The sequence below is a fragment of the Camelus dromedarius genome, chromosome 31 (assembly GCF_036321535.1).
Source record: "Camelus dromedarius isolate mCamDro1 chromosome 31, mCamDro1.pat, whole genome shotgun sequence".
Taxonomy (NCBI): Eukaryota; Metazoa; Chordata; class Mammalia; order Artiodactyla; family Camelidae; genus Camelus; species Camelus dromedarius.
Window position 1 is genome coordinate 13,290,521 of NC_087466.1, and position 24,698 is coordinate 13,315,218.

A 24,698-nucleotide genomic window follows, 5' to 3' on the forward strand; every position below is an offset into this window, starting at 1 on the left:
AAATTCAAGTTTGTCTGATATTGATGCCTGTATGCTTATCACGTAGAGTGACCTTGGGCAACTGACTTCACCTCTCCAATCTTCAGTGTCTCATTTATAAAGTGGGGATAAGTAGTGCTCACTGTGCAGGACAATGAGATACAGTGAGTAAAGAGCTTAGCACAGTGTCTGCACATCAGATCCTCCCTCTTTCTCCCCCTCTTTCATAGTATTGTTTGGCTTCCTTCCATCCCTCCTTCCACTTCCTCTTGTAAAGCCTCTTGTGGACACATAAAACTGGAGGGGACCTTAACTAATGATGCTCCAAGTGTATCTCATCGTTTAACTCTCAGGGGAACAGAGGCTTAAAGAGGTCAGGATACCCACCTGAGGTCACACAGCAAGTTAGTAGCAGGTTCAGCAACAGGGCAGAGATGTCTGACTCCCAGCTGAGTGCTCTTTCTACAGGTAATATTTACAAGGTTCCCAGAGTGATTAGAAGGGGCTGACAAGGGCCAGTGATCCTAAGTGAGCATCCTGACTCTCTGAACCCTCCCTCAGCCTCATCTTCCTGAAGCCTAACCTAGAGACCCTGGACTTCTTCGACCTGCTGTGGATCGTGGGGATCGCAGACTTTGTGCTGAAGTATATCACCATCGCCCTCAAGTGCCTCGTCGTGGCCCTGCCGAAGATCATCCTGGCCGTCAAGTCCAAGGTAGGCACAGGCTGGGGCCCCGTCACGCTGATCATGCAGGGGATTCAGGGCACCTTCTGGAGGAGGAAAGAGTGGGCTTGGGCAGAGCTGATGTCAGGACATCAAATGACCAGCTCCTGAGCTGGTGGATCCTTTACCAACCTCTCCTGATTCCTTGAAGCTGAGCATGACTCTTTGTTGTCACCACCCTCCTGTCACGTCTCTGCTCTCCAACTCCATTTCCTAAGTTTCATCGTTCAAAGCTGCCCTTGATGCAGTTTTCATCTAAATTTCACCTGAGAAAGAAAAAAAGCACATTGACATGCACTGTGTGCTGCTTCTCCCAGGGAAGGATGGCTATTATGGGTTTTGACTCTTTGTGGCTTTGAGGATGTGTTTTGTAAAGAGTACCTACCAAGGCTCAAAAGGAAAGAATTCTGATCAGTTAGGGAATGATCAATGATTCTTTACTGTGTACCTTAGGGAAAGGCCTGTGGGCCCGTGTTGGGATGAGGTGGTGTTGGGGAATAACCACTATAATTCAGAGGACTGAGCAGGGCTGGGAAAAGATGCCATCATTAGATCAGAAAGCTCAGAATTTGTCCCAGGTGTTGGTTGGCAGAAGAGAATATTGGAATTGACTGTCCATCTTGACTGACAGTTGATCAGATCATTGGCCAGGCATGTAGGAAAAATGTGTTCCTTTGTTTCTTCTGTCCACACACACACTCAGTACCTCTGCCACCAGACATGTGGGTTTTCCACACATCATCTAATTCTCCAACACCAGCTGAGTATCCTACAATTTCGCTCAATTCTGACACTGTCTACCTAGAGATAGTGTCAGATCCCCAGGTTAAGGGCTCAGTCCCATAAGATGCCAACTGCAAGTCCCAGATTGTCACCTGTACTTCTGTTAGACCAGCTATAAATCAGAGTTACCACGACCCCCTCCTTGGGTTTAGTCATTTGCTAGAGCAGCTCACAGAACTCAGGAAAACTCATAAACACTTAACAGTTTATTCTATAATAAAGGATACAATGAAAGTTATAGATGAAGAGATCTCTAGGGTGATGTCCAGAAGAGTCCCAAGCACAGGAGCTTCTGTGCCCTTGGAGTTGGGGAGCATCACCCTCCCAGCCTATAGATATGTTCACCAACTCAGAAGGTCTCCAGACCCTGTGTTATCACATTGGCATGATTGATTTTTAAGTCCCCCTCCCGCCCCTCTCCACTTTCTGGAATAATGGGGGTATGGCTGAAAGTCTCAAGCTTCTAATTATGGCTTAGTCTTTCTGGTGACCAGCCCCTACCCAGGAGCCCACCAGGATCCCCCTCATCAGAACAAAAGACACTCCAGGGAATGCCAAGGGATTTAGGAGGTCAGCATCAGATGCTTCTATCACTCAGGAAGTTACAAAGATCTTAGGAGCTCTGTGTCAGGAACTTGGAATCAAAGACTAAATGTGAGAATGAAAGATTTTCCTAGCACCCCAGTTTACAAGGGCTTTTAGGAACTCTAGGTCAGGAACCGGGGGCAGAGATCAATAAAAATATCTCTTATTATTGCACCCCAGGGTAATTCTGTCCCCCAACACCTCACCTTTACTCCTCACCCCCACCACAAATTTATCTGGTTGAGCCAAAATGCTAGAAAATTTAGCGGTTTTCTTAGATAAAGCCACAGCTCTGGTGCCCAGAATCAGGAAGTCTCAAATGGCATAAAGACAAAAAAAAGCGACAGAGAAGAAAGGCAAGAGAGGAAACAATAGGTCTAAAGAATTCCTGAGATGCCTCCCTGCTCACTTGTCCCCAAACCATAATAACCATTATCATTTGCCCATTGAGCTCATGCCACATGTCAGGTCAGCACCAGGGAGGTGGCAGTATGGCCTGATGGCTACACACGTGGATGTTAGCATCAGATGTGTCTACATCCTGGTCCCTGCTGTATCCTATCCTAGCTGTGTGACTTTGGGCAGATGATGAAACCTCTATGAGCCTTAGTTTCCTCATCTGTCAACTGATGACAATAATAGCACCTTCTTCCTATGTCCTAACCTCATAAGAACTGTTTCTGGTGGGAAATCTTTGCCTCATGCCCAGCATTATTAGTAAGCGCTCAGTGAATGATTTGCAATACTTCTAAGTTTTATTTAGTCTTCATGATGGCCAGCTCTGCACCAACTAGCTGTGTGACCTTGAATAAGTAACTTAGTTTCTCTGTGTCTCAGTTCCCTCATCTGTAAAATGGGGGTAATAATTGTGCTGAATGTCTTCCTCTTGCCCCTCAAGGGGTACTCTCCACCTTTCTTGCCCTGCTCTCTGCCCTGGAAGCTGAGCTGGGTGAACTATATCAACAGGCTCCTGTGGCCCCTGGCTGCCAGTTGGGTTCAGCCAGTGGGAAGCCTGAAAGAAGCAAGAGGCAGAGGTGTATTAGTCTCCTATGGAAGCCATAACACATTGCCACATTAAGCCACGTTGGTGGTGTAAGGGACCATAAATGTATTACCTTACAGTTATGGAGGTCACAGTTCTAAAATGAGTTTCACTGAGCTAAAGTCAAGGTGTCCACAGGGCTGCATTCCCTCCTCCATCCCTCCTGCCCTCTTGGCACTGGCAGGTTGAGTCCTTCTCTCCTCTCTCTCTGACCTCTGCTTCCATCGTCATATCTCCTCTGACTCCGACCCTCCTGCCTCCGTCTAAGGACCCTTGTGATTACACTGAACACGTCTGGAGAATCTCCCCATCTCAAGCTCTGTAAACTTAGTTACGTCTGCATAGTCCCCTTTGCCGTGTAAGGTAACCTATTCACAGCTTTTGGGGATTAGGATGCGGACAGCTTTAGGGGGGTTATTATTCTACCGGCCATACCTGGTTTTCTCCCTGCTGGGCACCCATGGGTTGGTGCTGTACTTTACACACGTTGACTTGTTAAATCCACACAACAGCCCCATGAAGCAGGTGCCGTTTCCCCATTCCCCTTTCGCAGATGTGGGAGATAAGCGCCAACACACAGTTCCCATCATGGGCAGCACTCCGCAGACAGCTTCCTCTTGAAGTCTGGTAACCTGACCCTCCCCTCTTCCCTTCCGGCTGGGGGATTACAGCTCCCGCCTGTGGAGAGAGCTTCACTACCCCTTGTTCCTTTCCCTAAATCCTGCCACACCTTTGTAAAGAGCAGACGTATTGAACTCTTTACAACCCCATGAATAAATGGTCAAAAGGTTTGAACAAACACCTCACCAAAGAACATATACCGATGGCGTATAAGTACCTGAAAAGATGCTCCACGTCATTAGCCTTTAGAGAAATGAAAGTTAAAACCACAGTTATATATCACCACACATGGGGTACAGTGGCTAAAATTTAAAAGGTTGACCGTACCAAGTGTTGGCAGAAATGGGGAAGATTTGGAGCTCTCAGACAGTGCTAGTGGGAATGCAAAATGTACATCCAAAATAAGCTGTGGGGTGTGTGTGTGTATGGAATACTACTCAGCCTAGAAAAGAATGAAATTTTGCCATTTGCAGCAACATGCATGGACTTGGAGGGCATTTTGCTAAGTGAAATAAGCCAGACATAGAAAGACAAAAACTGTATGATATCACTTATATGTGGAATCTAAAAAATACAACAAACTAGTGAATAAAACAAAAAACAGCAGGCTCACAGATACAGAGAACAAACTAGCAGTTACCAGTGGGGGAGGAGAAAGGATTATTATGGGATTATATGAAATCATGCGTGTGAAACTTTTGAAAATTGTAAAGCACAATAGAATTTAAAGAATCACTTAATAAAAATTAAATTAAATAGTTCCTTTTCAGAAACAAAAAACCAAAAAATAAATCCCAAAATGGTACATCCACTTTGGAAAACAGTTTGACTGTTTCTTGAAAGATGAAGCCTATACCTGCCACACAATCCAGCCACCCTTCCCCTAGGTATTTACCCAAGAGAAATGTTAACATATGTCCACGTAAATCCTTTTGCTTGAATGTTCACACAGCTTGATTTATAATAGCCGTAAACTGGAAATCATCTAAATTTCCATTAATAGGTGAATAGATAAATTGTGACATAGCCATGAAATACAACTCAACGATATAAAGGAATGAACTATTGATATAAACAATATAAATGAATCTCAAAATAATAATTATGCTAAGTGAAGTTAATCATAACCAAAAAAACAGAATACAGTGTATGATTCCATTTATAGAAAGCTCTAGAAAATGTGAAGTCCTCTGTGGTGACAGAAAGCAGATCAGTGGTGGCCTGGAGGGGCCAGAGAGAGGGATTACCAAGGGGCACAAGGAAACTCTAAGGTATTAGAAATGCTTCGTCTTGACGATGGTGGTGGTTTCACAGGTGTACACGTGTAACAGATTTATCAGAGTGCACACTGTGAGGGGGGAATCACTGCCTCATCTCTGCGATGACTTCAGCCCTCTCTCTGCTCCAGCCTGGGCCTCTGTGGTCCTGGCGTGGCTGCAGGACATCCTTGGGACCTCAGCTCCAGGGTCTTATCTACATGCCTTGAACCTTTTCCTTCATAGCGTTTGTGACACTTGACGATTACCTGTCTGTGTGATGATTAGATTCCCTTCTCTCTGTCTTCCCACCATACTGAGTTTTGCCCACCAGTCTCTCCGCAAGACTTAGTGCAGTGGCGGGCACAGAGCAGGGCTCGTCAACAGTGGGTAAGTGGGTGACATGGCTGAGACACTGGAATTAGGATCAAGCCCTGCCGTGGGCCTTCTGGTTCATTATCTACAGGCAGAAATGAGACAGGAAATCTTTTCAGTATCCACTGGGGCAAGAGACGCAAATCGAGACATGCGAGGAAGGTAGCTAGCTCAGCACTGACTGCCTGGAATAATGATGGCTTGCAATTATTAAGCACCGACTGTGTACCTGACACTGTGCTAAGAGCACTTCACATATGAATTACCTTACACAGCCTCTTGCTGGTCCTCTCAGGGAGGTCCCGTTCCTCTTGATGATGGATGAGGAGATGGAAGGTGGAGAGGACCAGTAGCTGTTACATGGCAGAGTTGGGACTCCAGCCCAAGGCTTCAGTGTTGGGGCCCAAGCTCTGTCTCAAAGTGAGTGTGGGCAAAAGAAAACAGGCGGTGAATGGTTACTCATTGCCTGGTGTGTTCCGGTTCTTGCTAGATTCTCTCCCATGTCTTGACTCACAGAAGGCTCTCAGCACCCCTCTGAGAGAGAGAGATTATTATCACCTCTTTCTCGATGAAAAGCTGAGTACAGTCATCCCTCAGTATCTACGAGGGACTGTTTCCAAGATCTTCCTCGGATACCAACATCCAAGGATGCTCAAGCCCCTTACAGTTGGCCCTCCATACCCACAGTTCTGCATCCACAGATTTTCAGTGTGAGGTTGGTTGAATCATCATATGAGGACCCTATGAATATGGAGGACCCACTGTATTGGTTTCTTGTGGCTGCCATGACAAATAACCCCATGCCTGGTGACTGAAAACAGCAGAAGTTTGTTCTCTCACAGTCCTGGAGGTCAGACATCCAAAATTGGTGTCACTGGGACAAAATCTAGGGGTCAGCTGGGAGGGCGCCCCCACTCCCTGGGATGTTAGGGGAGGGTCCCTTCCTGGCTATTCCCACTTCCTGTGGCGGCTGGCATTCCTTAGCTCGCAGCAGCAGCATTCCAGGATCTGCCTCCATGGTCACATGGCCTCCTCTGCTGTGTGCAACGTCTCCCTCTACCTGTCTCTTACATGGAGATGTGTGACTGCATTGGCGGCCCACCCAGAACATCCAGGATACTCTCCCCAAGCCAGGAGCCTTAACTTAATCATGTCCCCAAAGACCCTTTTCCAGGTAAGGTCACATTCATAGCTTCCAGGGGTTGGGCCCTGCTGTCTTTGGGGAGCCATTTTTTCACTTACTCGACACTGAAGCTGTACGAGAAGTGAGATTTTCTGTCCAAAAACACCCAGTTGGTCAGGTATAGAATCAGAGTCAGAATCTAAGTCTTCCATCTCCCAATGCTGTGGCCACCTCAGGTATCATCTGCCCGGCACTGAATGGATGTTGGAACCCCTGGGCTGTTCCCAACCCTGCCACTTATCGGTCACGGGGCCTTGGGTGAATCCCTTCATGTCCCTGAGTTAGTTTCTTCCCATAGAAAATTGAGATGTTAACGAAACCCTGCTTGAGATGCTGCAAACATAAGACTTACTGTATGTAAGTGAAAGGAGGAGTAGAGGGGTCATCACCTGGAGAGGAGGCAGGTGAGACTCTGCAGCCCCCTACCTACCCAGCATCCTTCTTCCCCTCACTGTCTCCTGCACCCCTTCCCTGTGTCCTCTGTGCTTCAGCCGGACCCTGCTTCTTTCACTTCTTTACACACACCACCTAGTCCCAGCTGACACCTAGATTTTGCCCCAGTGGCACCCATTTTCCAGATGAGAAAACTGAGGCACTAGATGCTGAGGCACTAACCCGTGCAGCTTCCAGAGTCATCTGTGTGCTGCCCTGTCTCCTACCCACCGTGCCCGCTGATCCTTCTGCCTCAGAGACTCTTCCCCCTTTCTTGTGTCTTAACCAACTCTTGCTCCTTCTACAGATCATGACCTCTTAGAAACCTTCCCTGCCCCTTTAGGCAAGGGTGGTGCCCCGACTGGGGACTCTTGCAGCACCCTATTCTCCCCCTGTTCCAGCAGTCACCGCCCTGGATGTAATTGCTTGTTTAATTGTCTGCCTCCTCGGCTCACTTGTAACCTGTGTGACAGCAGGAAATGAATGCATCTGCCTTCTTTGTTGATGGATCACCAGCATCTGATAGGCACTCAGAAGTGCTCATTGTCTGTACGTATATATGTTTGGGTGGGTGGTTGGATGGGTGAATGGATATCTAGGTGGATGGATGGGATTGGATGGCTACATGGGAAGGTTGGTGGATAGCTGGACAGTCAAGTGATTGTGTGGATGGATGGATATTTAGATATATGATGGATGGATATTTAGAAGAATGGATGAAGAGACAGGTGGGTAGATGGATAGGTGAGTGGAGGAGTCTAGCCATCGCTAACTCTTACCACCTCCTTTTGTAGCAGCAGTGAGAGCTTAGATTCCATTGTCAGCTCAGCTCAAACCTCTCATGTTTGGTAAGGTGTCCTCTGTCATAAAGACACCAAAATCTGCAAGGCAAGGTAATAATACTTCACTGTGCTAGAAAGGAACATGGAGGGACCTTCAAAGAAATCTGACAACTAAACTAATAGTAATAAATATAACTAAACATTGCTGAGCAGTTCCAAGGCGCCAGGCAGTGTGTTAAGCAATGCCATTTGTTCAGGAAATAGCTGCTCAATGCCAGCTTTGTGCCAGGCGCTATTCCAGGCACTGGGGATACATCCATGAACAAAGTAGACAAAAATCCACGTACCCCTGGAGTTTATAGTCTACTGAAGGCCTCGTCTTGTTTCTTAACAACCCGGGAAGGTAGACACTGTTGATATCTCTTTGCACAGAGCAGAAACTGAAGTAAATAACTTGCCCAAGATTGCAAACCTCAGAGTAACAGCACTGATGGCAATAGGAGTAGCTGTTGTGAAGTCAGCCCCTCATGTGGGCTGGACGCTGCTCTGATTCATTTCCTTCTGACATCTGTCTTACAAGGCAAGTGCTATTGTTTCGTGGGGTTTTTTTTCATTGAGGTAAAATTTACATCACATAAAATCAGCCAGTAATCATTTTAAAGTATACAGTTCAATGGCATTCAGTATAGTCATGGTGTTTGACAGCCATCACCTCTGTCTAGTTTTAAGACATATTTGTCACCCCAAAAGGAAACCCCATACCCATTCAATCAGTCCCCTTTCCCTCTGGCAATTACCAGTCTGCTTTCTACCTCTTGATTTACCTATTCTGGGCATTTCATATAAATGGAATCATATACTATGTGACCTTTTGTGTCTGCTTCTGTCACTTAGCATCATGTTTTCAGGTTTATCCATACTGTGGCAGGTGTCAGCCCTCCATTCCTTTTTATGGCTGCATAATATTCCATTTTGTGCCCAGACCACCATTTGTTCATCCCTTCTTCTGTTGATAGACATTCGGGTTGCTTCCACTTTTTGACTATTGAGAGTAGCAGTGCATTGAACATTCGTGTACAAGTATCTGTTTGAACACAGTTTTTCTGGGTAAATACTTAGGAGTGGAATTTCTGGGTCATATAGTAATTTTATCTTTAACTTTTTGAGGAGCCACCAAACTGTTTCCCACAGCAGCTACACCATTTTATATTCTCAGAAGGTGCTGCTTTGAATCTCTGTTTTCCAGAGGAAAAAAGACACACAGTGAGAGGTTAAGAAGTAGCCCAAGGTCACACAACCTATAAGTGACTCAGTGGGGATTTGAACTCAGGCAGTCTGACTCCAGAACCCCTGCTCTGAGTTACTGACCACACCCCCACCACCACCATGTAAGTTCTCTGGATTTGCTCGGGGAATTCCTCAGAGTTGACTGAGAAGCCGAGTCCCCATACACCATCTCTAAAATTCCCCCAAGTTGAGGCAATGGCCAGCTCACTTCCTTCTTCGATGGGCACTGCTGGGGTCGAAGGGGCGGGGATGGGACGCGGCACCCTTTCCCTGCACTGCCGAGGTGTGGGCGACAGTTATTAATGCCTCCCTGGCAACTGTCCAGCTGCCTTTTTCTGATTATTATTATTTTATTCGGCGAGATTAATGTGCCAGGTCAGAGCATAATCCAGCCTGTAAGAAGTGATGTGAATAGTCTCCTCAAGATAAATTGCGGGCTTGGAAAAGGTTCACAGCCTTTTCTTGCCTGTCTGAGTGCTCTCCCGAATCCTCATCAATCCTTGTCTGGGCAGAAGAAAAGGACAGGTCTTCATTTGCAGCTGGTAGGGGGCGGGGGGAGAAGAGCACATCTGTCAGGGACCCCTAATGGCTCACAGCACAGATGCTCTTTCCTGCGCCTCCACGCATCCACTGAGAGGGTGGGTGGGTTTTTAATCTTACAATCATTATATTGGAAGGGCTTCTGGTATTTGGGTTTGCTTGATGGCCCCACAGTCCCTGACATGGGAGGTGGAGTGAGCCGCTGATTCCCAGGTGCCTCCAGGATCTCCTCACACCTGGGCCTCCCAGGACAGCCATGCTCATTGGCCGGCCAAGATGGGGTGGGGTTAACAGTGAGGACCTCAGCCCCAAACCATCACACTGGCCTGGTGTCCAGAGCAGCCACTTGTCACCACAAATCCAGATAAATTGTACAACTTACACAACTTGTACATCTTGGCCCTGCCTGATCAGACTCCCATCCACCTCTCTGACCTCATCACCATGACCCTCCCCTCTCCCTTGCTCAGTCTGGACAAGCCAGCGCTGCCTTCCTTCTCAGGCCCTTTGTACTTACCATTCCTTCCACCTGGGAAGGTTTCCCCCTATGTTCCTGTGGCTGTCCCCTTCCCATCACTCCAATGTCACTTCCTCTGAGACTGTGTCACCTCCATGACCACCTTGTTTGTAGTGGTGGTCCCCAACATGCATTATCCCATCACCATTTTATTTCCTTCCAGTATCTGAAATGACCAGATTGTTTTGTGTTTGTTTTCTGTCCCCTCTACTTGAGTGTGGACTCAGGCAAACAAGGACCATTAGGTCTGTCTTGATGCACAGGAAATGCACCGTAGATGTGATGGGCTGAATGAAGAGCCTCATGTTAATTACCCGTTAGGAGGTGGAAACCAGTCCTGCTGCTGCCCCACCGGGTAGTGTCCTCCTTGGCCGCATCCCCTTTCTCTCCTCAATCCCAAGGGCGTTATTTGGGACTTACTTGCTTACAGAGTGAGTGCTAGACTCTGAGAATATAAAAATGAGTAAGGTGCCCTCCTCACCTTCATGCACTCCTTTATTCTCTGTGAGTGATGCTAACGCTGGCTAAGAGGGCAAATCTCTTCTCCCAGAAATGTACATATCACACACGGCAGCTCCTAGCATTAACAGTAGTGATCATTTAAAACTTGACTTGTCCACATTGCTCCTTCCTTTTGTTAAAAGGAAATACTCCTGGCCTAGGAATCTGGAGCTGCACTGTCCAGTGTGGCAGCCACAAATTGCAGGTGGCTATTTAAATTTCAATTAAAAATTTAAAATTCACTTCCTCAGTTGTACTAGCCATGTTCCCACTGCTTGATAGGCACATGTGGCTAGTTGCTCCTGGGTGACTGTGCTGGACTGCACAGATAGAGAACAGTCCCATCATCATAGAATGTTCTAGAACAGCATTGTTCTGGAACATTCTTAGGACAGGGTTTATTCAACCTCCCCAGAGCATGGGTGGCAGGCCACTGCCTTTCTGCCCATTTCTCAGATGGAGAAATATAAAAGCGGGTACTTCTCTAAAAACGCTATGGGCATCACTATTAAATTCTGCACAGCAGGACGGATGCTGGCCTTAAGTCAGCAAAACCAGGTTCAGATCCTGGTTCCTGGACTTATTACCCATGTGACTGTGGACAGGTGACCTCACTCTTTGGAACCCTCAGCTTCCTCATCTCTGAAGTGGTCATTTTTATCCCCTTGAGGTTATGAGAAGCTGGAAGGCTGGATATCCAGTTTCTGGGTGGTAAGTAGGATTAGCTGTATCAGAAGCAAGGAGGAGTTTAGCTGCACTGTTTTCTCCAAAGAATGCAGCATTTGACCAACTTCCTGTCTTTTCCCATAAGAACAGGAAGGAGGAAGCCCTCCCCATGTCTGAAATTATCTTAACTGACCTCTAACGCAGCCTGCATAGCCAGCCCCTGGACGAGAGGTTTCCACAGGGCAGGATTCCACAAGCTTTCAGCCCTGGTGGTTTGTCTCTAAGTACAGGGGAGGGCGGACATAAGTTAAAAAGGTGGTTTTCTTGGATGTGAGAGTCAAGAGCATTCATGAGGCTTTATGTGCCATTAAAGTCTCCTCTATTTTCTGGACCCTGAACCCAGCATTTTTGTTTCCCATTGATTGAGTCATCTTCCCTCCTAGAGGTCAGTCATTCCCCTCCCTCCCGCCTCCTCCTGAGCAGACACTGATCTCCACCAGCGCAGGTCTGGGTTTCCTAGGTCTCAGCTGTGGTTCTTACAGTACATCATTCTGGGTATGAAAGGGCAGAACTTCTGGAAAAGCCAGCTGTACTTGCCTCCGTTTCCCACACAGCAGGGCTTGAAGGGGTTAAAACAGTGGTTCCCAACTAGAGAAACATTTGGCCGTTTCTGGAGACATTTTTGACTGTCATAACGGGATCGGGGAGTTGCTCTTGGTAGTTAGTGGGTAGAGACCAGTGATGCTGCTAAATGTCTGACAGCACGCAGGACAGCCCCTGAGCCCAAGAATGATCCAGTTCCAAATGTCAGTAGTGCCAAGGTTGAGAAACCCTGGGTTAAATGTTTGTTTTTTGGGCTGAACTGCACTCCCCCCACCGCCTTCCCCAAAATTCATATGTTGAAGTCCTAGCCCCTAGTATAGTCAGAATGTGGCTGTATTAGGAGAAAGAGTCTTTAAACAGATAATTAAGTTAAAATGAGGTCATTAGGGTGGGCCCTAATCTAATATGATCAGTGTCCTTTTAAAAAGGAAATCGGGACACAGACATACAAAAGGGAAGACCATGTAAAGACACAGGGAGAAGACAGCCCCCTATTAGCCAAGGATAGAGGCGTGGAACAGATCTTTCCCTTAAGGCTCTTAGAAGGAACCAACCCTGCTTACACCCTGACCTCAGACTTCTAGTCTCTAGAACTGTCAGAAAATAAGCTTCTGTTGCTATAAGCTCCCCAGTCTGTGGTACTGCGTTACAGCAGCCCTAGCAAATTAATATACCTACAGACCAGTTTACCCGTAGCTCAGGTCCTTTTCAGAGTGTTTTTTCATCTATTCAGATGTCTCCCAACCTCCCATTCCCCTAATTATTGAAGATACTCCATTTTTAAAATAGGTTATATAGTCACAGGGTTCAGACGTTAAAACACCAAAAACAGTATATTGTGAAAAGCCTCCCTCCCTCTCCTGCCCCCAGACACCCGTTTCCCCTCCTGGGAAATGAACGTATCATCCCCAAGTCTTTTCATAGCTACTGCCTACATAGACCAGCAGGTGCACGTATATGTTCTTCCTACTCATCTTTGTATATTCAAACAGTAATATTCTACACACAGCTCCCACCTTGCTTTTTTTTTTTTTTTTTAACTTAACCATCTATGTTGGAGATTGTAGCAGACAAATACATAGAGAAAACGCAGCGTAATGGTTAAAAGCCAGACTGCCTGGGTTCAACTTCTGTTTGAGAAACCCTTTGCCTTTACCAGCTATGTGACCCTGCACGTTCCTTCACCTCTGTGTGCTTTCACTTCCTCATCTGTAAAATGAGATCATAATAGTACCTTCTGTGTTCCTTTTCAATTGCTGCTTAACAAATTACCACCAACTCTGACTGAAAAACACTCATTTATTCACAATTCTGTAGGTGAGAAGCCAGGCGGGCTTGACTGTGTTCTTTGTGCAGGGTCACATAAGGTCAAAATCAAAGTGTCAGCCAGGCTAGGCTCCTATCAGAGGTCTTGGAGGAGAATCGACTTCCAGGCTTATTCGGGTTGTTGGCAGAATTCAGTTCTGTGTGGTTGTAAGACTGAGATCCCCATTTTCCTGCTGGCTGTTGGGTGGGGGTCAGTCTCAGCTCCCAGAAACCACACTCTGGTCCTTTCACAAAGCCTCTTCCACATTCAAGCCAGGATGGAATCCTTGTGCTTCATATCTCTCTGCTGTCCCCTTCTGCTTTTAAAGGGCTCCTGTGATTACATTGGACCCGCACAGATAATCACCCTTTAGATGAGCTCAGAGTCCACTGATTAGTAACCATAATTACATCTGCAGAATCCCTTTTGCCATATAATGTAACATAATCCAGGTGTGATATTGCATCAAATTCCCAGTCCTGGGGATTAAGGTGGAAATCTGGGGGAGGTGCACCACACGCTGCCTCAAAGGGTGTTGCAGGGATTCAACTGCACATCTCATAGCCTACAATATGTAAAGGTCGGATTTTGTTTTTAACAGCCGGATTTTTGTATTGTGGAAACTACTTAGATTTACTAAGGGTTTTGTTAAAGGGGCTCCTCCAAGGACACTTCGGACAGTTGTGAATTGTTTAGCTCCCTTTGACCCATTGATTCCGTGGTTCTCCAGGGCTCAGGTTAGATGTCACCTCCCCCCAGCCCCCTTAAGGCAATGTTAGTTCCCCTCATTTATTTTCCCACAGCGCCCTCTCTCCCAGCACTTACCACTGCTCTGTCATTATCTGGGCATTGTCTCCTCCACTGGACTGTAAATTCCAAGGGGCAGACATACGTCTGTCTCATTCACTGGTGCAGCCACATCTTAAGAAAAATCCTTACAGTGACCCCACGTGGGTGATGGCCAGTTTGCCTAAACCCATTTTACAGATGAAACTGAGGATCAGGGAGGCTAAACAGTTTGTCAAGGGTCACTGGGCTCATAGGTGGCAAAGCTAGGACACAATCCCAGGTCTTTTGACTTATGACAGGTCCTAAGAACATTGGCTAGTATTTTCAAGTTTTCTCCTTGCTTGTTTATGCCTCCACTATGGGAAGTCTTTCATTTGCATCATTTCCTTTGGTCCCATCAACAATGCTATGAAATAGGTACTACTATTATTTGAGTTTTACAGGTGAGGAAAATGTAGTTTAGAGTCAGGAAAGTCACCCAGCTAGTGAGCAGTAAAAGCAGGGTGTGAGCCCAGAGGGTGCTTTGTCTGCAGCTGTTCTTGAAAATAATGATCCTTTTTTCATCCTGATGTTTCACTGGAACAGAACAGAAAGCCAGCAACAAAGATACTGTGAGCAATACTAATATCCAGTATTACCAAATGTTTAGTGTCCTTTATCCTTAACTCCATCTCTGTAATGCCAAAAAGATTCCAGAGTACATCAAGAAAAAAGACAAGCAAGAAATACCTTTTTCTGGAGGCAGTGTGGGGTCATGGAAAGAACAGAGACTTTGAAATAAAACTTACATTCAAATTCTGGCTCCACCACCTTCTGCCTCTAGGACCCTGATTGACCTCACTGAACCTCAGTATCCCCATCTTTAAAATGGGGATATGAGGACTTGCCTTATAACCCTGTTGTGAGGATTAATTAAGATAGCACAGGTCAAGTGATGGCTGGTTAGTTAATTATTGTTATTCTAAAAGTAGAGAGCGTTCACAGTTACCATTTATAGTTTTAAAGCAAACAAGGAAGTCAGAATTTAACCCTAATCAGATGGACCAAAGTACTACTTACTCAACTGTGATTCTGAGGTCTTAGGGAACTGTTAATAGGCATTTTATTAAAAGGTGTTCTGTGGCCAGATGACTTTGGGAAATGCTTTAAACATTATCTTCCACTTGCATATAGTAAAGGCTCTAAGAAGTCCTGGAGCCAAGAAAATGGTTTCACTTTGTCTTCCCTGACATTTTCCCAAATTACTAACCATAGAACCCTTTTGTTAAGGAGCACAAATGTCGTAAAACCTAGTTCAGAGGTTGGCAGGTGACAGCCTGTAGATCCTGTGCTTGTTTTTACAAATAAAATTTTATTGGAACATAGTCATGCTCATTCATGTATTGTCTGTGGCTGCTTTCATGCTACACTGGTGAGGTTGAATAGTGGTGACGGGATCTCTGTGACCCACAAAACCTAACATATTTATTGCCTGGCCTTTAAGAAAAATTTTGCTAACCCTGGTCAGGAGTTTGAATTTATTTGCATTCTTGATTCTTTCTAGTTTGGCCCTTGCTGGAAAGTTAAGTCAGGGACTCAGTATTCTGCAACACACAGACATTTGGGAAATAGAAGACCCAAAGGAATGAAATATGGCCAGGCGTCTGTGCTAGAAACCATCAGAAATGAGTTTGATCAAATGTCAATTTTGAGGACTTGACTATTTGAAATCACCAGGCTGATTTTAGTTTTTCCCCAAAACAGCAGGTGATCACACTTAACCCTAGGATTTTTTCTTTCTTCTGCTTGGTGTTTGTAGCCCAGGTGCCCACCAATCCCTAGGGCAGTGCTGAAGCCAGAGATGGCAAACACTCTAGGAGCTGCCATTTGCCAGCTTGTACCTGTGCCAGGCATCACTAATCAGTCATGACCCTGCTCCACCCAGTTCAGCTTTCTCAGTGCAGCAATCCAGACAGTCTCTACCAGTCAATGTCAGAACATAAGATAAAACCTAAGCCTTTACTTTCAGTTGTTCCTTATAAAGAAAATAGAACATTCTGGCATCTGCAGAACTCTGTGGCCTCTCAGCTGATTGGATGAGGCTTACCAAGATTATTGAGGATAATGCCCTTTACTTAAAGCCAACTGACTGTAGATGTTCCTCATATGTATAAGATACCTTCACAGCAACACCAAGATTGGTGTTTGGTTGCATAACTGGATACTGTAGCCTAAACTGAAACATGAAACTAACCATCACAATCCCCCATTAAACAAGATATGGAAGTTGGATCTGAGCTTGATGTTTTATTGTTTCCAGGAAGTATCCATGAAGTCTAATTTATTGACATTTTGAAAATAAAAAAATGATTGTTGAATTTGAACAAAAACCATGGGATTTTTCTCCTTAGCTCTGCGAGTATGAAGAACTGCATTATTCAATTTCCTATTAAGCGCTGCATTCTTGGAACGAACCCCACTTGATCACAGTGTATTATCTTCTTGATATGCTACTGAATGCATGCTACCATTTGACTTAGGATTTTTGCATCAGCTGTCTTAAGCGTCCCTCTCCCTTCGTCAGTGACTTCCTGGAAATTGCTCCCATCACTTTCACTTACATCTCATTGGCCACCACTGAGTCACATTCACTGCATGGGGGGCTGGGGAGCATCTTACAGCTGGGGGCCAGTGGACCTAGGCAAAAATCAGGATTCTTATTTTGAAAGAGGAAGGGGAGAATGGACCTTGGGAGGCACCAGCAGTCTCTGTCCCAGTACGATCATCCCTGGTTTGTAGATGAGGGTCCCAAGGTTCAGCAAGGTATGTTCACTTACCCAGGGTCACACAGCTAGTCTGTGGCAGAGCTATGACTTAAGGCTAGGTCTTCCAGAGGCCAAGGGAGATGCCCCAGGGACCAACAATAATAACATAAGCAATGTTCTATGATATGATACAGTGATAACAAATAGCTGATGTGCTTGGTACTGTTCTAAAGGCTTCCTAGACATGAGCTAATTGAATCATCACAACAACTCTATGAGGTAGATACTTATTACCCCCAATTTGCAGATGAGGAAACTGAGGCACAGAGAGGGTAAGTGACTTGCCGAGGGCACACAGTTCGTAAATGGCAAAGCTGGGATTTGAACTTGAGCAGTCTAGCTCCAGAACCCTGGCTCTTCACCACTACACAGTCCTCTCTGCCCATCTTTCCACACCCTGCCCTCCTGACTGAGTTATCCCAGCACAAATGACAGCAGCCGCCGCCACTCTCTTGTGTGGCCAAGGAACAGCCAGAATTGCTCCCCACCAATCTAGGCGCCACGGGCCCTCCTCTCCCAGCCCCTGTGGTCTATAATCTCCTCCCTCAGCTACCCTGCCCCCCTTTCTGTCTCAGAGGCCTGCACATTATATTTTGTTGTTGTTCTTGTTTTATTTTGTTTTCCTTCCCCCCGTTCCCTGGGAGACTCTAAAAGGCTACATTCTGCCTCTGAGGGACATGGTAAGGACAGGGCCCCAGCGAGAGGGCACCTGGGATTTCCTGCACCCCAGCCTCCACCCCTGCCTGGGACAGAGAGGCTTCTCTTGCGTTATTTATTTATTTATCTAGCCCTGCTCAGCTCCACACCCCCCAAGCTGTTGTTCCCCACTGGGGAAGATGAAAAATGGCTTCAGACAATGGAGGACAAGGCTTGCCACATGGCCCCCGCAGTTTAATTTCCTTTAATTCATTTTATATTGAACCAAATGATACTGTTTGTTTTTAATGGCAAACACTCAACACGGAGGAGGGGCGGCCAGGCCTCCTCCTGGGGAAATTAGGAACACAGCTGCTATTTAAACTCTCTTCCACCTCCCCCCTACCCCTCACCCGCCACCCGCCACCCCCAGCACTAGGCCTTTGGAAATCACTTTCCAGGTTGAAAGATGATACCTTTCACCAGCTCAGATGGTCACTGCGCAGGAAGCTGGAGCAGCTCCCCCGCAGCAGTCAACCCCTCTTAGGGTGGCCACCCCATCCCAAGGCCCAGCCTTCTTTGGGAATAACTGGAGAGATACATGGGAAGAGGGCTGGGCTACGGCTGTTGTTGGCACCCCTACTGCCCTGCCTGTTACTGAGAATTTGAGGCAGGCACCTGGCCCGAGCAGGACCCATCCAGTGCCCTTTCCCGGCAAGAGAGGAACACAGAGGTTGGATGCATTCAGTCATTTAGCACCTGGGAGTAGCATCATGCATCAGTCTGTGTTTTAACCTGGTCACCGAGTAATTCACGTGCATGGGAAAGTTGCAAACACACCCGTAAAGAGGAGAGGTCCTTCCACTTCAGCTGGGAGGTGGGCTGGTGAGCCAGCACTCCCTTGAAGTCAGAGAGAACCCAGAATCCCTCCAGAGCCCCTTTTGGCTTAGGTGGGCCAGAGTCAGTTTCAACTCCTTGCAGGCAAAGAGAACTTGACCGTATATACCAGTCCCCTTGGCAGAGGGTGGAGGGCTTCACAGGCTTTGGCCTGTCCGTGGCTTTGGCAGGGGCCAAACCATCATGATTAATGTCCAGTTTGGACATTCTGGAGGCCCCTCTAATTCCTCAGAAGTTGGGCTCTACCTCTGCTCTCTTGTTCACAGACTGTTAGACCCAGGAAGACCTTATTCTACAGAGGAGGAAACCAAGGCCCGGAAGTTACTGCTTCCAGGTCACATGATTTAGCCTCTCATATATTCATTCTACACATAATTATTAGACATCGACAGAGTGCCAGTCACCCTGCTCAGCACGGGAGATACTGAGACCCAGGACTTTCAAGCTCAAAGCTCACAGACTGATGGGGCGGCAGGCAGAGAAGTAGGGCCCTCTTGGAAATTGGGCAGGGGGGCACCTAAACCAGTCCCTAGCAAAGTCTTCCTAGATAAGGTGACCTTGGAACTGAATTTTAAAGGACGGGTAGGGGTTAGCCAGGCAAAGCCAAGCCACGGAGAGGGGACAGCTAGAGCCACAGCACCAAAGTGGGAAGCCGTTTGGCCTGTGCATTTTCCCAGATAACTGGTGAATGTCTCCTCCCTCCCAGACTCTAAGCTCCAGGAGGGCAGGGGTGATGTCTGCCAAGCTCATGCTTAGGCACAGTGATGCATAGTAGGTGTGCAGTGACTCTCAAATGAGCAGATGAGAGATGTAAATGGCTGGTGTGAGTTTGCATTCAGGGCACGGCAGGGAGGCCCCAGTCCCTGGCCCCTAGGCCCACCCTGCTGTAGCTTTCTGGGCCACATTATGGCTGAGCATTGGCAACCCCTACTCTAGGGTGCTGTGGGGATTAATTAGTCAGCTAAGTGGTGATTATTTTGCTCTCCTCCAGCTAAATGATTAGAGAGGCAGCCAGGCTCCCTGAGGTGGCCTCGGAGGCATCCTTTTCACCTCTTCCCTCCGGGTGGGGGCCTGGAGTCTGCCACTCTCTCTGCTGGCTTTCTGGGGTTGGCTTCCAGTGCTGTCGGTGGGTCCCGCACTGTTCTCCATTTCCTCCGATGGTCCTCCTTCCCTGGGGGCAAGGACAGGGGTTAGAACTGAGATCTGGCCTAAGGGAGCCCACCACTTACACTTAACTTTTAGTTTGTCCAAAAACATCCCAGAAACAACTTGGGCCGTGGAGGGAGGCGGATCCCAGTGTGAACCCCAGTTCTGCCATTTCCATCACTATCACTTTTGGCCATTCATCTCCCCACTTGTGCCTCAGTTTCCCCATCAGTAAAAAAGGAGGTAATGCTGTTCACCTCTCAAAGTTTTAGGGAGATTTGAGGTGAGCTAAAAAATAGAGACAATGCAGGTGCAGCTGCTTCCAGCAATTCTGACACGTAGCAGGTGCTCAGTCGTGTGTATATGTTTTTCTTTTGTGCATTCTCCCTCGTGACCCTCACGGGTCAGGACTCTGCTGGAGGTTGGAGGTAAACAAACAGCAGGCCTTGTGACTCAGCGGCTGAGAGCCCACGAAGGCTTGGCAGACCTTTGCCTCTTCTTCTCGGGGCTTAGAAGTGCCAAGATCAGACCCTGAACTGGCAAAGGAGGAGAGAAATGGAACACTCCCCCCCACCCCCCAGCTGGGTCTTGGAGCAGCCTGGGTTTGAATCTGGCTTTGCCACTAGCTGCATAGCCTCAGATAAGTGAGTTCATGGCTTTGAGCTTCCACTGCCTCATCTGTGTATGTATCTGCTGTCACCATCTTGAAATTCTAAATATATGTATATATATTTTTTAACAAGAGGCCCAGCATTTTCATTTTCCACCAGGCATTGCAAATTATGTAGCCAGTCTTGGTAGTAGGAGATAGTCAGAGAGGCATCAGGGGGCCACAGTACCAGAGGCCACTCCCAGCCCCTGCCTTCCCCCATCCTGCCCTAGAGCCAGCCTTTCAGGGAGAGGCCTTAAACTAAGATTCTCTGACCATTTGGTCCTCACACTATCCTCGTGACAGTGGGAACTGTTTCCTTCCTGTATTAATTTCCTCTTGCTACAGTAACAAATTAATGCAAACTTAGTGGCTTAAAATGATACAAATTTATTATCTTACAGTTCTGGAGGTAAGAAGTCCAGACTCAGTCTCATGGGGCTAAAGGCAAGGTGTCAGTAGGGCTGGTTACTTCTGGACGCTCTAGGAGAGAATGTGTCTTCCAACTTCTGGAAGGCTGCCAGTGATCCTTGGCTTGTAGCCCCTTACTCTGTCTTCATAGCATATCTCTCCAACCTCTGTTTCCTTCACGCTGACCTTCCAGCCTCCCTGATAAGGACCTTTGTAATGACATTACCAACCCCCCCCCAACCTTCATAATCCAGGATAATCTCCCCTCTTCAAAATCCTTAAAACTTAATCACATCTGCACATGCACAAAATTCCTTTTGCCATGCAAGGTGACATTTGCAGGTTCTAGGGATTAGGACATGGGCATCTCTGGGGAGCCATTATTCAGCCTGCCACATCTCCCACTTTGCAGATGAGGAAACTGAAGCCTAGAGAGGTGATGTAACTTGGGCAGAATTACCCTCCCAGTAAAGAGACAGATCTGCAGTTGGGGCCCATATCTGTTTAGTTTCTGTCCTAGTCTCTAGACCATAAGGAAGGAGGCACCTTCTGTCCATCTCTGCCTCCCTCTCCCTGTGCACCCAGCCCCCAGTGCTTTAGGAGGTAGACAGGATTGGGCAGTTGAGGCCCAGAGCCTTGGTGTCTAAGGTTGTAGCTGACTTGGGGACAGATAAGCACATCCATCCGCCTGGGACTGGGACGGAGGGAAGAGGCCGCCTTTCCACAGTTAACAGGGTCCCAGGCCACTTCGGGCTTAATTATCAACACCTTATAATTAGGTTTCTCCTGGGTCCCGAGGAGCAGGGCCCTGTTTGTAAAGAAGCTTCTGATACGCGTGTTGCTGGGACACGTGGCCTGGGCCCTTTCTGTTCATGGGGCCAAGGCTTCCAAATCAAGGGAACCACAGCCGATGAAGCTGGGCGCCTGACAACTGCTGCTAAGGGCCAGGTTGCTCCTCGCAGTCTAGCGGCTCCTATGGGGCTTCAGCTGGGCCCCAAGGACTCTGTTAGCTGGCCTCTCAGGCCACAGCACAGAGGCCAATCCCAGCCATTGGCCTCGAAGCCAGAAGAGCAGAGAGAGGACCAGTGTAGGAAACTGGAAGTGGGAGGGAGAAGGTGGCAGGGGTTTTCACCGGCTCTGGTCTTTAATAACGAGTGTCCAGTTATCAGAAGGTAGGAAGTGGTGGCGGGTAAGAGCATCCATGCTGACGTCAGACAGACCTGGACTCAGATCCCACCTCTGCCACTTATTACCTCTGTGACCTTAGGCAAAAACGATGAACTTCTCCAAAACTGAGCCTCAGGTTCCCCTATCTACAAATTGGGAGTACTAACTGGCCCCCTGCCTCATGGAGTTGTTATAGTCAATTTAAAAAGTAAGCAAGCAAATGTTCTGCTTGTGGCTTTTTAAAAAAGATAACACATGTAAGGTATATATTTTTAAAAAATAACAATAAATACTCATGAACCCAGCTTAAAAAGTACAGAATTAATCGTGGCTTAGAAACTCCCTACACCCACCTCCTGGGTTCCATCTACCTCCCTTCTTCCGGTTGCGAATAAGAAACCAGTTTTGTGGTTACCATTTCCTCATTTTCCTTGTGTCTGCTTTTTTGTAGTTTTGATGTCTTCTTCCTTACTGACCTGTTATTAAAGACAGAGCAGGCATAAGCATATATAACCTCCTCCCTTCCGTACCTAATTTCCTACCAGTTTCCTCCCCTGCTCTCTCCTCTGTGTTACCTACCAAGAACACTGCTGGCTGGGAAACCAGAACATCAAGCTAGTCAGTACTATGAGTAAACTTAGAATTAATAGGCTCTGAGTGAGCACCAGAGGGACTTTGCTGTGAATAAAGTACATGTACCAAGAGGCTTAGGCTTCCTAGAAAGTACAAAATACCCAAGCTTTATGCTTAAATGAACCTGGGTTTGAATATCAGCACTGCTCACTAGCCTGAACCACCAATTCTTTGCAGTCACTCTAAAAACATTTCTTGAGTGTCTACTGAATGACAGGCACTACATGGGTATAGGGAGGCAGTGGTGAATGAAACAGACAGGGTCCCTGCTTTCATTGAGTTGAGGAGATCACCATTAAACAAACACAGACATAAAACTTTACATTGCAGTAAGCACACAGAATTTGTGGAGAACTCAGGAATATGGGAAGGGCTTTCTCTGCAGAAATGATTTTGGAGCTGAAACTTGTACTTCCTTGCCATCTGACTTTAGCTAAAATAAATTCATTTTCTCATCCGTGAAATGGAGCTGGAAATTACCCCCTCACAGCTCTGCTCTTAGTAATGGCCCTGACTCAGTGCCTGGCTCAGCACAGCCACTCAGTAAATGTCATCTCCCTGCCTCCCTGTCGGCCTGGGCAGTGTATGTTGCTGGAGTCGAATGAGGAACTATGTTAGTGAGCAGTTAGTAAGTGATGGAAAACCTGCTGTTGGTAAGGAAGTTAGGAAGCCTTCTAAGAAGGTCTCACTGGCCCCTCTTTGACTGCCTTTGATGGATGATGGGGGAGGGGAGGCGGTAAGAGGGTATATTGTCCACTGTCAACAGGAAGGCTTCATCTTTTGCTGGGGAAGGTGGTGTTAAGTAATACAAAGGCTGTGCTGTAGAATCCAATCCCAGCTCTGCGGCAAGTCATTTCACCCCTCTCAGCCTTCTGGTTCTCATCTGCAAACTAGTCCATTTAATACCTCTCCTTTGGCTTTGTCATGTGGAACAGTGACTTTTAAAATAAGTGTATTGCTCAAGTGGTAGAGCACATGCTTAGTATGCAGAAGGCCCTGGGTTCAATCCCCAGTACCTTTCTCTAAAAATAAACGAACAAACCTAATTACCTACCCCCCACCCAAATTAAATAATACAGTAATACACCAGGTGTGGCCATTATGGCTGTTACCACCAGAGCAAGGAGGAACTGGGATAAAGGAGCAGAGGTCTGGGGTGCAGCCTAGAAGAAAAGGGGGAGCCAAAGGGCTAATTTACACTGAAGGACGCGGTTTAAGTCCTTGCTCTACCCTTTCCTAGCTGGGTCCCTGGGGCAGGTCCCATACCCCTCTGAGCCTCAGTTCCCTAGACTGTCAGAGAGCAGAGAGCTAAGAGCCACCTTCACCGGGTGGCTGTGAAATCATGCAGGCAAGTCGCCTCACACGGCTCCTGACCAGTCGGAGGGAGCTGGTGTGGTTACTCCCTGCTAGACACGTGGCCTTAGGGGTGAAATGTTCAAATAAGAGGGCGGGAGTGGGCGGACGAAGATGCAGCAAAAAAGTGGAAAGGGCAGCTCTGCCCTTCACAGTCACCTCCTTTGTCCGCGGAGGCCGAAGAGCCGGAGGCTGGGGGCTTGGTACCGGCGCCGGGCGACCCGAGGTCCCGGCCGGGAGTCCGCAGGCAGACCCGGGCGGCCGGGGGCGCGGGGCTGTGACCTCATCGGCCGGCGCCGTCCCGCGGGGCCATGAGATCATGAGATGCCGGCGCTCGCCGAGGAGTCGATTTGTTGGGAGCGTGGGGACAGCCGGCCGCCCGTCGCGGTGATCTCATCCGGGCCCGGGGGAGGAGGAGGCAAGCGGCCGAGCCCGCCCGCGCCACCGGGAGGGGAATTGATGGCCGCCGCCGGCCGGTGACGTCACCGACAGTGCCGGTTGCCTGGTAACACGCGGCTGCCTGCCTCTGGCCCCGCCCCCAGACCCCGCCTCCCACCTGCCAAGCTCTCAGCCCCTATCCATCCTGGCTCGCTCTTCTCTTTCCTTTTTTATTTATTGAGACATAACTTACATATTGTAAAGTGTCCTAATTACAAGCGTACAAGCTCGATGAATTTTTACATATGTATGTATCCATATGTAAAATATGTATATGTATATCCATATGTTTCGAGATATCACCAGCGTTCTCCAATAGAAATAGAATGCCAGCCACATAGGCAATTTAAACAAGCAAAAGGGAACAGGTGACATTAATGCTAATAATATATTTTATTTATCCCAGTATGCTCAAAGTTTTAACATTTCAACCTGTAATCAATATTTTAAAAGTTTAACGGGTTCTTTTACTTTTTTGTTTTTTTCTAAGACTTTGAAATTTCCTTAAATTTCACTACATCTCAACTGAGATTTAGCCACATTACAAGTTCTCAGTAGCCACAACTGACAAGTGGCTACTGTACTAGGCAGCA

General features: G+C 47.3%; 1 protein-coding gene and 1 long non-coding RNA gene across 4 annotated transcripts in view; one reads left to right on the forward strand and one right to left on the reverse strand.

Moving 5' to 3' along the window:
- RNFT2 (ring finger protein, transmembrane 2) overlaps positions 1-24,698 on the forward strand; it is a 56,673-nt gene that overhangs the window by 14,565 nt on the left and 17,410 nt on the right. For all 3 annotated transcript variants that reach the window (XM_010998670.3, XM_031442842.2, XM_031442841.2), the window contains one exon: positions 541-694. In XM_010998670.3, coding sequence (XP_010996972.1) covers positions 541-694 — 154 coding nt within the window. The remainder of the gene's footprint in view (positions 1-540; positions 695-24,698) is intronic.
- Positions 16,233-24,205, reverse strand: LOC116150006 (uncharacterized). Its single transcript, XR_004133640.2, has 3 exons — positions 23,827-24,205; positions 22,035-22,157; positions 16,233-19,479 (listed from the first exon to the last, which is right to left on the reverse strand). It is a non-coding gene; the product is annotated as an uncharacterized LOC116150006 (long non-coding RNA).